The sequence below is a fragment of the Embiotoca jacksoni genome, unplaced genomic scaffold (assembly GCF_022577435.1).
Source record: "Embiotoca jacksoni isolate LCO1_2020_lvr unplaced genomic scaffold, fEmbJac1.0.p SCAF_1, whole genome shotgun sequence".
NCBI classification, from domain to species: domain Eukaryota; kingdom Metazoa; phylum Chordata; class Actinopteri; family Embiotocidae; genus Embiotoca; species Embiotoca jacksoni.
Window position 1 is genome coordinate 1,146,444 of NW_027185229.1, and position 17,207 is coordinate 1,163,650.

The following is a 17,207-nucleotide window of genomic DNA, read 5'->3' on the forward strand; positions in this document are numbered from 1 at the left end:
ACTGACACAAGACTATTAAAACATCCAAATAACTGACACAAGACTATTAAAACATCCAAATAACTGACACAAGACTATTAAAACATCCAAATAACTGACACGAAACTATTAAAACATCCAAATAACTGACACAAGACTATTAAAACATCCAAATAACTGACACAAAACTATTAAAACATCCACATAACTGACACAAAACCATTAAAACATCCAAATAACTGACACAAAACCATTAAAACATCCAAATAACTGACAAAAAACCATTAAAACATCCAAATAACTGACACAAGACTATTAAAACATCCAAATAACTGACACGAAACTATTAAAACATCCAAATAACTGACACAAGACTATTAAAACATCCAAATAACTGACAAAAAAACCATTAAAACATCCAAATAACTGACACAAGACTATTAAAACATCCAAATAACTGACACGAAACTATTAAAACATCCAAATAACTGACACAAGACTATTAAAACATCCAAATAACTGACACAAGACTATTAAAACATCCAAATAACTGACACAAGACTATTAAAACATCCACATAACTGACACAAAACCATTAAAACATCCAAATAACTGACACAAAACTATTAAAACATCCAAATAACTGACACAAAACCATTAAAACATCCAAATAACTGACACAAAACTATTAAAACATCCACATAACTGACACAAGACTATTAAAACATCCAAATAACTGACACAAAACCATTAAAACATCCACATAACTGACACAAAACCATTAAAACATCCAAATAACTGACACAAAACCATTAAAACATCCAAATAACTGACACAAAACTATTAAAACATCCAAATAACTGACACAAGACTATTAAAACATCCAAATAACTGACACAAAACTATTAAAACATCCACATAACTGACACAAGACTATTAAAACATCCACATAACTGACACGAAACTATTAAAACATCCAAATAACTGACACAAGACTATTAAAACATCCAAATAACTGACACAAGACTATTAAAACATCCACATAACTGACACAAGACTATTAAAACATCCAAATAACTGACACAAGACTATTAAAACATCCACATAACTGACACAAAACTATTAAAACATCCACATAACTGACACAAGACTATTAAAACATCCAAATAACTGACACAAGACTATTAAAACATCCACATAACTGACACGAAACTATTAAAACATCCACATAACTGACACAAGACTATTAAAACATCCAAATAACTGACACAAGACTATTAAAACATCCAAATAACTGACACGAAACTATTAAAACATCCAAATAACTGACACAAGACTATTAAAACATCCAAATAACTGACACAAAACTATTAAAACATCCAAATAACTGACACAAAACCATTAAAACATCCAAATAACTGACACAAAACTATTAAAACATCCACATAACTGACACGAAACTATTAAAACATCCACATAACTGACACGAAACTATTAAAACATCCAAATAACTGACACAAGACTATTAAAACATCCAAATAACTGACACAAAACTATTAAAACATCCAAATAACTGACACAAAACCATTAAAACATCCAAATAACTGACACAAGACTATTAAAACATCCAAATAACTGACACAAGACTATTAAAACATCCAAATAACTGACACGAAACTATTAAAACATCCAAATAACTGACACAAGACTATTAAAACATCCAAATAACTGACACAAAACTATTAAAACATCCACATAACTGACACAAAACCATTAAAACATCCAAATAACTGACACAAAACCATTAAAACATCCAAATAACTGACACAAAACTATTAAAACATCCAAATAACTGACAAAAAACCATTAAAACATCCAAATAACTGACACAAGACTATTAAAACATCCAAATAACTGACAAAAAACCATTAAAACATCCAAATAACTGACACAAGACTATTAAAACATCCAAATAACTGACACAAGACTATTAAAACATCCAAATAACTGACACAAGACTATTAAAACATCCAAATAACTGACACAAGACTATTAAAACATCCACATAACTGACACAAAACCATTAAAACATCCAAATAACTGACACGAAACTATTAAAACATCCAAATAACTGACACAAGACTATTAAAACATCCAAAAAACTGACACAAAACTATTAAAACATCCAAATAACTGACACAAAACTATTAAAACATCCAAATAACTGACACAAGACTATTAAAACATCCACATAACTGACACAAGACTATTAAAACATCCACATAACTGACACAAGACTATTAAAACATCCACATAACTGACACAAGACTATTAAAACATCCAAATAACTGACACAAGACTATTAAAACATCCACATAACTGACACAAGACTATTAAAACATCCAAATAACTGACACAAGACTATTAAAACATCCAAATAACTGACACAAGACTATTAAAACATCCAAATAACTGACACAAGACTATTAAAACATCCACATAACTGACACAAGACTATTAAAACATCCAAATAACTGACACAAGACTATTAAAACATCCACATAACTGACACAAGACTATTAAAACATCCAAATAACTGACACAAGACTATTAAAACATCCACATAACTGACACAAGACTATTAAAACATCCAAATAACTGACACAAGACTATTAAAACATCCACATAACTGACACAAAACCATTAAAACATCCAAATAACTGACACGAAACTATTAAAACATCCACATAACTGACACAAAACCATTAAAACATCCAAATAACTGACACGAAACTATTAAAACATCCACATAACTGACACAAGACTATTAAAACATCCAAATAACTGACACGAAACTATTAAAACATCCACATAACTGACACGAAACTATTAAAACATCCACATAACTGACACGAAACTATTAAAACATCCACATAACTGACACAAGACTATTAAAACATCCAAATAACTGACACAAGACTATTAAAACATCCAAATAACTGACACAAGACTATTAAAACATCCAAATAACTGACACGAAATTATTAAAACATCCAAATAACTGACACAAGACTATTAAAACATCCAAATAACTGACACAAAACTATTAAAACATCCAAATAACTGACACAAAACTATTAAAACATCCACATAACTGACACGAAACTATTAAAACATCCACATAACTGACACGAAACTATTAAAACATCCACATAACTGACACGAAACTATTAAAACATCCAAATAACTGACACAAGACTATTAAAACATCCAAATAACTGACACAAAACTATTAAAACATCCAAATAACTGACACAAAACCATTAAAACATCCAAATAACTGACACAAGACTATTAAAACATCCAAATAACTGACACAAGACTATTAAAACATCCAAATAACTGACACAAGACTATTAAAACATCCACATAACTGACACAAAACCATTAAAACATCCAAATAACTGACACAAAACTATTAAAACATCCAAATAACTGACACAAAACCATTAAAACATCCAAATAACTGACACAAAACTATTAAAACATCCACATAACTGACACAAGACTATTAAAACATCCAAATAACTGACACAAAACCATTAAAACATCCACATAACTGACACAAAACCATTAAAACATCCAAATAACTGACACAAAACCATTAAAACATCCAAATAACTGACACAAAACTATTAAAACATCCAAATAACTGACACAAGACTATTAAAACATCCAAATAACTGACACAAAACTATTAAAACATCCACATAACTGACACAAGACTATTAAAACATCCACATAACTGACACGAAACTATTAAAACATCCAAATAACTGACACAAGACTATTAAAACATCCAAATAACTGACACAAGACTATTAAAACATCCACATAACTGACACAAGACTATTAAAACATCCAAATAACTGACACAAGACTATTAAAACATCCACATAACTGACACAAAACTATTAAAACATCCAAATAACTGACACGAAACTATTAAAACATCCACATAACTGACACAAGACTATTAAAACATCCAAATAACTGACACAAGACTATTAAAACATCCACATAACTGACACGAAACTATTAAAACATCCACATAACTGACACAAGACTATTAAAACATCCAAATAACTGACACAAGACTATTAAAACATCCAAATAACTGACACGAAACTATTAAAACATCCAAATAACTGACACAAGACTATTAAAACATCCAAATAACTGACACAAAACTATTAAAACATCCAAATAACTGACACAAAACCATTAAAACATCCAAATAACTGACACAAAACTATTAAAACATCCACATAACTGACACGAAACTATTAAAACATCCACATAACTGACACGAAACTATTAAAACATCCAAATAACTGACACAAGACTATTAAAACATCCAAATAACTGACACAAAACTATTAAAACATCCAAATAACTGACACAAAACCATTAAAACATCCAAATAACTGACACAAGACTATTAAAACATCCAAATAACTGACACAAGACTATTAAAACATCCAAATAACTGACACGAAACTATTAAAACATCCAAATAACTGACACAAGACTATTAAAACATCCAAATAACTGACACAAAACTATTAAAACATCCACATAACTGACACAAAACCATTAAAACATCCAAATAACTGACACAAAACCATTAAAACATCCAAATAACTGACACAAAACTATTAAAACATCCAAATAACTGACAAAAAACCATTAAAACATCCAAATAACTGACACAAGACTATTAAAACATCCAAATAACTGACAAAAAACCATTAAAACATCCAAATAACTGACACAAGACTATTAAAACATCCAAATAACTGACACAAGACTATTAAAACATCCAAATAACTGACACAAGACTATTAAAACATCCAAATAACTGACACAAGACTATTAAAACATCCACATAACTGACACAAAACCATTAAAACATCCAAATAACTGACACGAAACTATTAAAACATCCAAATAACTGACACAAGACTATTAAAACATCCAAAAAACTGACACAAAACTATTAAAACATCCAAATAACTGACACAAGACTATTAAAACATCCAAATAACTGACACAAAACTATTAAAACATCCAAATAACTGACACAAGACTATTAAAACATCCACATAACTGACACAAGACTATTAAAACATCCAAATAACTGACACAAGACTATTAAAACATCCACATAACTGACACAAAACCATTAAAACATCCAAATAACTGACACGAAACTATTAAAACATCCACATAACTGACACAAAACCATTAAAACATCCAAATAACTGACACGAAACTATTAAAACATCCACATAACTGACACAAGACTATTAAAACATCCAAATAACTGACACGAAACTATTAAAACATCCACATAACTGACACGAAACTATTAAAACATCCACATAACTGACACGAAACTATTAAAACATCCACATAACTGACACGAAACTATTAAAACATCCACATAACTGACACGAAACTATTAAAACATCCACATAACTGACACAAGACTATTAAAACATCCAAATAACTGACACGAAACTATTAAAACATCCACATAACTGACACAAGACTATTAAAACATCCAAATAACTGACACGAAACTATTAAAACATCCACATAACTGACACGAAACTATTAAAACATCCAAATAACTGACACAAAACTATTAAAACATCCACATAACTGACACAAAACCATTAAAACATCCAAATAACTGACACAAAACCATTAAAACATCCAAATAACTGACACAAAACTATTAAAACATCCAAATAACTGACAAAAAAACCATTAAAACATCCAAATAACTGACACAAGACTATTAAAACATCCAAATAACTGACAAAAAACCATTAAAACATCCAAATAACTGACACAAGACTATTAAAACATCCAAATAACTGACACAAGACTATTAAAACATCCAAATAACTGACACAAGACTATTAAAACATCCAAATAACTGACACAAGACTATTAAAACATCCACATAACTGACACAAAACCATTAAAACATCCAAATAACTGACACGAAACTATTAAAACATCCAAATAACTGACACAAGACTATTAAAACATCCAAAAAACTGACACAAAACTATTAAAACATCCAAATAACTGACACAAGACTATTAAAACATCCAAATAACTGACACAAAACTATTAAAACATCCAAATAACTGACACAAGACTATTAAAACATCCACATAACTGACACAAGACTATTAAAACATCCAAATAACTGACACAAGACTATTAAAACATCCACATAACTGACACAAAACCATTAAAACATCCAAATAACTGACACGAAACTATTAAAACATCCACATAACTGACACAAAACCATTAAAACATCCAAATAACTGACACGAAACTATTAAAACATCCACATAACTGACACAAGACTATTAAAACATCCAAATAACTGACACGAAACTATTAAAACATCCACATAACTGACACGAAACTATTAAAACATCCACATAACTGACACGAAACTATTAAAACATCCACATAACTGACACGAAACTATTAAAACATCCACATAACTGACACGAAACTATTAAAACATCCACATAACTGACACAAGACTATTAAAACATCCAAATAACTGACACGAAACTATTAAAACATCCACATAACTGACACAAGACTATTAAAACATCCAAATAACTGACACGAAACTATTAAAACATCCACATAACTGACACGAAACTATTAAAACATCCACATAACTGACACGAAACTATTAAAACATCCACATAACTGACACAAGACTATTAAAACATCCAAATAACTGACACAAGACTATTAAAACATCCAAATAACTGACACAAGACTATTAAAACATCCAAATAACTGACACGAAATTATTAAAACATCCAAATAACTGACACAAGACTATTAAAACATCCAAATAACTGACACAAAACTATTAAAACATCCAAATAACTGACACAAAACTATTAAAACATCCACATAACTGACACGAAACTATTAAAACATCCACATAACTGACACGAAACTATTAAAACATCCACATAACTGACACGAAACTATTAAAACATCCAAATAACTGACACAAGACTATTAAAACATCCAAATAACTGACACAAAACTATTAAAACATCCAAATAACTGACACAAAACCATTAAAACATCCAAATAACTGACACAAGACTATTAAAACATCCAAATAACTGACACAAGACTATTAAAACATCCAAATAACTGACACGAAACTATTAAAACATCCAAATAACTGACACAAGACTATTAAAACATCCAAATAACTGACACAAAACTATTAAAACATCCACATAACTGACACAAAACCATTAAAACATCCAAATAACTGACACAAAACCATTAAAACATCCAAATAACTGACACAAAACTATTAAAACATCCAAATAACTGACAAAAAACCATTAAAACATCCAAATAACTGACACAAGACTATTAAAACATCCAAATAACTGACACGAAACTATTAAAACATCCACATAACTGACACAAGACTATTAAAACATCCAAATAACTGACACGAAACTATTAAAACATCCACATAACTGACACGAAACTATTAAAACATCCACATAACTGACACGAAACTATTAAAACATCCACATAACTGACACAAGACTATTAAAACATCCAAATAACTGACACAAGACTATTAAAACATCCAAATAACTGACACGAAATTATTAAAACATCCAAATAACTGACACAAGACTATTAAAACATCCAAATAACTGACACAAAACTATTAAAACATCCAAATAACTGACACAAAACTATTAAAACATCCACATAACTGACACGAAACTATTAAAACATCCACATAACTGACACGAAACTATTAAAACATCCACATAACTGACACGAAACTATTAAAACATCCAAATAACTGACACAAGACTATTAAAACATCCAAATAACTGACACAAGACTATTAAAACATCCAAATAACTGACACAAAACTATTAAAACATCCAAATAACTGACACAAAACCATTAAAACATCCAAATAACTGACACGAAACTATTAAAACATCCACATAACTGACACGAAACTATTAAAACATCCACATAACTGACACGAAACTATTAAAACATCCAAATAACTGACACAAGACTATTAAAACATCCAAATAACTGACACAAAACTATTAAAACATCCAAATAACTGACACAAGACTATTAAAACATCCAAATAACTGACACAAGACTATTAAAACATCCAAATAACTGACACAAGACTATTAAAACATCCAAATAACTGACACGAAACTATTAAAACATCCAAATAACTGACACAAGACTATTAAAACATCCAAATAACTGACACAAAACTATTAAAACATCCACATAACTGACACAAAACCATTAAAACATCCAAATAACTGACACAAAACCATTAAAACATCCAAATAACTGACACAAAACCATTAAAACATCCAAATAACTGACACAAGACTATTAAAACATCCAAATAACTGACACGAAACTATTAAAACATCCAAATAACTGACACAAGACTATTAAAACATCCAAATAACTGACAAAAAACCATTAAAACATCCAAATAACTGACACAAGACTATTAAAACATCCAAATAACTGACACGAAACTATTAAAACATCCAAATAACTGACACAAGACTATTAAAACATCCAAATAACTGACACAAGACTATTAAAACATCCAAATAACTGACACAAGACTATTAAAACATCCACATAACTGACACAAAACCATTAAAACATCCAAATAACTGACACAAAACTATTAAAACATCCAAATAACTGACACAAAACCATTAAAACATCCAAATAACTGACACAAAACTATTAAAACATCCACATAACTGACACAAGACTATTAAAACATCCAAATAACTGACACAAAACCATTAAAACATCCACATAACTGACACAAAACCATTAAAACATCCAAATAACTGACACAAAACTATTAAAACATCCAAATAACTGACACAAAACTATTAAAACATCCACATAACTGACACAAGACTATTAAAACATCCAAATAACTGACACAAGACTATTAAAACATCCAAATAACTGACACAAGACTATTAAAACATCCAAATAACTGACACAAAACCATTAAAACATCCAAATAACTGACACAAAACTATTAAAACATCCACATAACTGACACGAAACTATTAAAACATCCAAATAACTGACACAAGACTATTAAAACATCCAAATAACTGACACAAAACCATTAAAACATCCAAATAACTGACACAAAACTATTAAAACATCCACATAACTGACACAAGACTATTAAAACATCCACATAACTGACACGAAACTATTAAAACATCCAAATAACTGACACAAGACTATTAAAACATCCAAATAACTGACACAAAACCATTAAAACATCCAAATAACTGACACAAAACCATTAAAACATCCAAATAACTGACACAAAACTATTAAAACATCCACATAACTGACACAAAACCATTAAAACATCCAAATAACTGACACAAAACCATTAAAACATCCAAATAACTGACACAAAACTATTAAAACATCCAAATAACTGACACAAAACCATTAAAACATCCAAATAACTGACACAAAACCATTAAAACATCCGGTTCACTGTTTGTGTCAAACTCCTACCTTTAATGTTGCTGTCACTTCTTATCGTATTCTTTGTTTTAAGCTTCAGTATGAATTATTTTTCATATTTTAATCGGTCACCTCGGCGGGATACACCCAAGACTTCCTCATCGAGGAGGAGGACAAAGTCCGCCGCAGGTAGCAGGAGGATCTGTGCAGGAGTGAACCGCTGAGGAGGTGAGGTCGTTAGTGAGGCGTCCCTTCGAGCAAAGGTTACAAGATACGGAGGAAATCACCTCGTCACGGACTTTAAAGGAGTATTTGTGTCCTATCAGCGTTTTGTTTCTCATTTTTCTATTTGTGACTATTAAGGTACGATGTACTAAGTTTCTTATTTTCTTTCTCATCTATTTAAAATCCTGTTTTTTTTAATGCGTTCATGTGATTTTCTTTTCTTGATGTCACATAAACCTGCATATGTTTGGGGCCAATACTATAAAATATTGGTTAGTGAAGATAAACAGAAATAGGAAATCTAATCAATGTTGTAGAACTTAACATCTGTGAATCTATTTCCTCTTTCACTTCCAACCTACCATTAAAAATGTGGAAGTAAGACTCAGTATTTTATTTGTTTTGATTTCCTCTGAGTGAGTATCAAACAGCCAATCATTAACCAGAAAGAATTCCTCAGTGATGTCATAAACAACATGTGGCACAAAGGATCTCACAGGGTTGTCATGACTTGTGAAAATGAAACAAAATCCAGACTTGTGATTAACTGTGTTCACAGACGATGGTTTCCAGAAGTGTTCCTGAGCCCATGCAGTGATTTCCACTCCAGAATAGTGTGTTTTTAATGCAGTGCTGCCTGAGGGCCCGAAGATCACCACCATCCAATATTGGTTTCCAGCCTTGTCCCTTGTGTTCAGAGATTTCTCCAGATTCTCTGAATCTTTTAATGATATTATGAACCGTAGACGATGAAATCCACTAATTCTTTGTAGTTTTACGTTTGTATTTTATATTAAAAAAGGGTTTATATGATTTATAAATCATCACATTGGACTTATCAATCGGGTACGAAAAACAGATTAAATCTCTTCTGTGGCCAGAACAACTTTTTTGCTCACTTTAATGACTGATGAGTAATTTAATTCTTGTAAAGAAAATGTTAATGATAATAAAGCTTCATTTTGTGGTGCTTTATGTTGTTTAATGTAAACTATGTTTATTTTATTTAAAGAATTGATGCATCATTATATCCTAACTGCAGTAAATATACTCTTCAACTAAGAGTGATGTTTTGACTCGGGGCCTTTAATGGAGGAGAAAATAGAAAATATGTTTTTATTTACTCTGCGAGTAGATAGATCATTTTGTCTGTTCAATAATCAGACTGGACGACCTCCCTGTGGAAGTTCAGGACCTGTGATGATGTCGACATCAGTGGACTTGCACACCAGTCCTGCTGCTGCTCAGAAGGGGCGGAGCTTTTTATCTGTTGTCTGCAGCACCAATAAAAACAGCAGTCAACATCGAAAGCTGCAGGAGGACACACACAACTTTTACTGTACAAACATTAAAGTACAAAAACTAAGTTATTTCAGCATTTTTATTGATAAAATAAACATGCAATTACAAGTGATACATTTACATTCAACTATACACTTACATTCAGCCATAAAAGATAATTCAGCAGCCAAAGTGCAGCAGCTTCTATTTCAACAGAGGCCCATTTGGCTGAATGTAGTTCAGTTGAATGGATCCAACAAATGGCTTAAAACTAAAGAAAGAATTATTATTAAGTAGAAATGGAAAAAATTAAACGTCTTTAGACAAAGTGAAGGAACAAAGACCAAAAAACTCATAAATCTGAAGACTTTTTGTCCATAACTCCTTTAAAAAGTTAAAGTCTAAAAAGGACTGCAAGTACATGTATGAGATCCCTTCATGCTTATATTAACATTTTCCTAAATTTTTTCCAAAATGTACAAATCTGAGTTTCTTCTACATATTTAAGGTGAAAAGATAAAAAGGATTCTTCCTGTTTCATAAACTACATGAAGGTTTGCTATGAATCACTGACCTGTTTAGGATAAATAAGAGACAGGGTAATGTCTGTAACTCATTAACTAGGTTAAATGTCTGCAGCCTGCAGGACTTTGTCCCGTTCAGCCGCCACAGCTGTCGGATGTTCCTGCACACACGCAGTGATGCTGACGCTTATATACAGACAAACGTTTGAACCACAGATGATTCTCAACAAGATTACACACAAGTACTGCTGGTGGCTCTGAGACGCAGAGTGAAGTGCACAGATATGAATTCATTCAGAGTCACTGAGTCTGCAGAGCCTGGGTGATGTTGAGGCCCGAGGCGGGCGGCAGCGCCCAGCCGTCCGGGCCCTGGTGGGTCTGCAGAAGGCAGTACAGCTGCTTCAGGTGGGTCACGATGTTGTCCTTGATGTCCGGGATGGAGATCTGCAGGCGGACGCTGCCGCTGTCGAACGACCGCGTGTTGTCTCCAGAGAACATCTCGCTGATCATCCGAGCCACGACGGGGATGATCTGCAGGGTGACACAGCAGGACACTGAAATATAAAGCTGACGGCACCAACTCAGACTCTCTGTGATGAGATGGTCTTCAATATGAAAAAGGAATACACTCTTTTACCTTTTATGGCCTTCAAGTAACAGGATAACGTCAATAAGTTGATTGAGCATTTGACAGAAACTTGATGAATAGATTTCATACTTTATTAAAAAGAAAAAAAACCTCATAATTTTCAGTTTGCAGCTTCTTCAGTGTGAGGAATTGAATTGTCTGTGTTTTTAGAGTCCAGACTTCCCTCTGGACTCTAAAAACTTTTATTTTATAATTACAATATTTAAAAAAATTTCAGTTATCAATGATCAAAATATTTGCAACACTGATACAGTTTTACTTCCTTTAGGCCAGGGGTGTCAAACATATGGCCCACAGGGGGTCCAGCGAATACTTTGCTAAGTGTGAAAATTACAGAAAGACATAAATTGCATTTCTCTGAGAATATGGAGGTTTATGAGTACAAACGTTTTGTAATTTTTTTTTTTTAATCGATCCAGTAATTGCTTCAAAAACAGCGTAAATGCGACGTCTGCTCCGGAGGCAGCAGCTCGCTGCGAGGGAATCTGTAGAGGAGAGCCCAGGCAGATAAACAGTGGGCTGATGTCGGAGTTTTTGGTCTTTATGTTTCTAGATTATTGTAGAAAGACCTTGAAATAGGGTTTATCATCCAAAAACCTTCACCAATGACTTAAACAGAGAGAATTATTGGCAATATTGTCGTTATTATGCTATGATTTTACTGGTCTGGCCCACTTGAGATCAAAGTGGGCAGTATGTGGCCCCTTAACTAAAATGAGTTTGACACCCTTGCTTTAGGCTATTTTCAGGGTAATTTCACTGGCTTCATTTTTAAGCTCATATCTTGGTCATTATAGTGTCGAACCATTAATGCTCAATCTTGTTTTTGCAGGACAGTCTGGGCTATTTAAATATTTCATCATTTAATTTGATAATACGTTATATTAGCATGTATATCAAGGAAATAAATAATTTTGTCTTATGAAATTGTTATGTTTTTACATGCATCTCGCCATACAATATTGTCAGTAGAGATTTCTTTTTATAGTTGTGTAGAGGAGATTGTCTATAATCTGGTGATATGTGAACCATGTTTGTGGGACACTGTATGACTCAGCAATTTAAAAAAATATGTGATTAGTGCCTGACATAAATGAAAATGTTTTGAATCTTCTTTTCTAATGAATGAGGGATTATTTTCAGATGGACCTCCAGAAAACTAATAAGAAGGAGTGACTTTAGCTAACAACACCGAGATAACTGATGGACACATTTTATTCACTTTGGATTTGATGAGAGAATGGGAGTCTATGGAGCCGGAGGCTTTTTGGAGCCGACCTCTAGTGGCACTCGCTGGTATTGCAGCTGAAGGCACTTCTGGATCAGAACCATTTTAGAGACCTGAAGCTACGAACTCTTTTACATTACATTTCATTTAGCTGACGCTTTTATCCAAAGTGACTTACAACACACCGATGGTTCACCATCGGGAGCAACTTAGGGTTCAATGTCTTGCTCAAGGACACCGAGGCATGTGGACAGGAGGAGCTGGAGATTGAACCACCAACCTTCCGATTAGTGTGCAACCCACTCTACCGTCTGAGCTACAGCCTCCACGTGCCCTTCTATATCGAGTCGGCGGTCCTCTCCTCATTTAAAGGCCTCCGTTGTCCCCTGGCGACCACTAGAAGGACATGAAACACGTCTCACCTGGACCATGATGAGCTTCCTCTCCTTCGGTTTTCCATCGGGCCACTCCTCTCCAAAACACAAGCTGATTTCAAACTGAGGAGGGATCGGTGTCAGGCCGCGCTGGTGAGCGATCACACCTGAGAATCGACAAAGAAACGGCTCAAAAAAAGTTTCCTGAAGCAAAAATATTTTCTCGAAAAAAGAAAGACAACAACACGTCTGAAAGAGTATTTTTACTGAGATGTAAAGATTTGCTGTGAAGGAGACTTACTGCTGAGGAAAGACTCCAGACAGAAGAGCTTGACCTTCCTCTGCCGCTCGATGAGGTTCGGAGCCTCTGGGTTCGGAGCACACGGGCCGGACCAGTACACCTTACACTGGCAGAGACGCACCGCGTAGATGTCGTGGCCGCTGACCTCCAGGATCAGACCTCGGTCCATCACGTCCAGCAGCCGGCCGGTGAAGACGCGCTGCTTGTCGTTGGTGATGTGCTCGGTGGTCGGGAAGCGGAGCTGCTCCAGGTTGGTCGGGCCGAACAGCTCCTCCTGGTTCACCATCGGACCCAGGTCTCCGTAGAAGAGCCGGCAGCCCTGAGGGTTGCTGACGGTCGCCATGGGACACATCTCTTTCCCCCGGTACAGGAACTGGACCTCCAGGTCCGTCACTGGGTCACAGACGGAGGGAGACACGAGTCAGAATCACAAAGAACTGGGTCAGTTTAAAGGGACAGTCCACTCAAAACACACCAACTTACAAACTGCATCTTATGATTTCATTGTGAAATGAATATTAATTAATTGAAAAATGGCTTGGATTATAAATTGAAAGAACATAGAAATAAAAAATGTCTTTCACGATTTATTTAGAACCAAAACTGTCGTCTTCAAACGATTTGATTTTTTTCAACTATTCAGAAAACAAAAATATTGAAGAAAATCAGCAGATTCTCACATTAAAAGGAGCTGAAACTAACAATTCGTTGTAGGTTTTTTTCTTTAAAAAAATATAACTCAAACAGTTAATAAAACATCTGAAGAGTTGCTGAGTAATTTTCTGTCTCCTCACCAAACAAAACGATTCAAAACGAGGTCGTTGGATTATTAAAAGCTCCGTGGATTACTGTTCAGAGGAAGCTGTAACTTTTGTGGTTTTCATGTTATATTTCGGTTGTTTGAGTGAACTGAACGTTCTGCATCCTCACATCTGTCTGAAGGTAGAAGAGAAATCAAGCTCTATAAACATATAGATATGCTCTATAAGCAGCGTCACTCACTTGGGAGGGAACTGATCCACGTTTCTGGAGAGGCGAAGAAGGCGTCGGGCAGCGAAGGAGGCTGCATGGCGGCGCCGGGCAGAGCAGGCAGAGGAGCCGGCGGCATGTCGGCCAGCGGCATGTCGGCCAGCGGCGTCGGGTGCATCTCCACGTCAGCCGGCTCCTCTTTGGGCCAGATATCAGCAGACTCTTCTTTGGGCCAGACTTCGTTGGAGGGGGGGCAGCTGGGAGGCTGCATGGAGGACTCGGACCCCATCGGAGACCACAAGATCATAGGAGACGGGCTGGTGCCTGAAGGAGGACGTAATTCACTGTTAACACCGACCGAACTGTCCGGTCTGTTTGTAATGTGCGAGGAGAAGATGTTCACCGTTAGACGGGTACGGAGGGAGAGACTCGGGTGTATCTGGAACATCTTCGTCACCACCATCATCCTCGTGTGGCGTCCAGGAACCTGCGTCTGAGGAGCCTGAGAGGAGACGAACAGCTCGTTACAGAATGAAGGACGATTTCTGAGGACGAGCAGAGGAGGAAGACGCTCTCCGTCACCTTGGTTACTGAGGGGCTGCGGGATGTCGCACACGTCGTAGATCTTCAGGGGGTTCATGGGGACCTCTTTGGTGCCGTCGTACACCAGATTGAACTCCCGGCTTTTGTTCAGCGCACATCGGAGTTGCGCTTTCCACTTGGCGGGATCCGGCTCGTCGACTCCCTCCTGGAACTTCCCGGTCTCCACGGCCCACGCCTGGAGGAGCATGGAGGAGCATGGAGGAGCACGTATCAATGTCACTTTCATATGCTGGCACTCATTTATTTAAAGCCTTCATCTGCCAGGAGGCACACGCAGTTTAGTCATTTTACACAAATATGTCCTTTTTCTGACATTTTTCTTTGCATCAAAATATTTTTTGCATCCAATTTTATTTTTAAGTGTTCAGAAAGATGACAAACTAAAACACCTGCATTAAAGTTCAGAGGAAACAAAGAAATTCTGCCATAATCACCGACACTTAAACTTTAGTTATATTTTCTCCCCAAAAACTTTGTTGAATTAAAGGTGTTGAAAAAATACAAACCAAAATCTGGGTTTTCAATTACACCTGATAAATTACAAATAAAAGATGCATCAATAAAATGTAATTGTTATGAAATTATGAAGCAAGCACATCATGCATGTCACAGCAATTTTTATATTGCCTCAAGCAAACAACATCATCATAACTAATTTATCTGTGATCATTATTATTAATTGAATTCTATTTATATACAATTTGGACCTCATTAAAAACCTGGGATGAAAGAGATATGGATTAAAGCAGTCGGTGTCTTTTACCTTGAATATGGTGTCCTCGTCCTCGTGCTGAGGTGTGTGTCGGGTGGCGTGTTTCCACGGGATCCTGAAGCGCATGGCGTCCCGGTCGAGCCACATCAGACCCGGGTACCGGCCGCTGTCCACCTGGGCGACCAGCCAGGGCTTCAGGCGGACCCGTCGAGGGGTGACGGACATCCTGAGCGGCACCTGAGCGGAGAGCAGACGTGAGGAGGAATTGAAGAAGTTGAGCTGCAGGTCTCCGACGTCCTGCACGAGTTCCAGGAGGCCTTCTCCTCTTCATCATCTTCCTGCAGATCTTTTATTACTGCAATATGTCCCACTACGTCTTTGAATGTAGAAACGACCGGAACTGATGTGAAATTCACACAAACAAACCGACCAAACACGAAACAACACACCGACAAACATACCTGTGGTGAACCCGGAAGTGGGAGCAGCAGCTCTGTTTGTGGACCTGATGGAATAAACGCGCGTGTTTCCAGCGCAGGTACAAAAACTCGTTCCTCTTAAAACAACAACAACAACAACAACAACAGCCACCGACGGTCAGTTAGTCGAAGTGAGCACCGGACAGGAGGCTCTATGTCGGACAACGAGCTCCGGACAGATTTTGTTTTTTCCACTCGGTGTCTGGTCCTTCCCCCT

General features: G+C 35.3%; 1 protein-coding gene across 1 annotated transcript; it reads right to left on the reverse strand.

Moving 5' to 3' along the window:
* Positions 1 to 11,243: 11,243 nt before the first annotated feature.
* Positions 11,244 to 17,207, reverse strand: irf6 (interferon regulatory factor 6). The gene is made up of 8 exons (XM_069153716.1): positions 16,973 to 17,207; positions 16,563 to 16,748; positions 15,779 to 15,974; positions 15,600 to 15,698; positions 15,230 to 15,520; positions 14,228 to 14,620; positions 13,975 to 14,093; positions 11,244 to 12,206 (listed from the first exon to the last, which is right to left on the reverse strand). The coding sequence occupies exons 2-8, from the start codon at positions 16,734 to 16,736 to the stop codon at positions 11,976 to 11,978; spliced, it is 1,503 nt and encodes a 500-aa protein (XP_069009817.1). The 5' UTR covers positions 16,737 to 16,748; positions 16,973 to 17,207; the 3' UTR covers positions 11,244 to 11,975.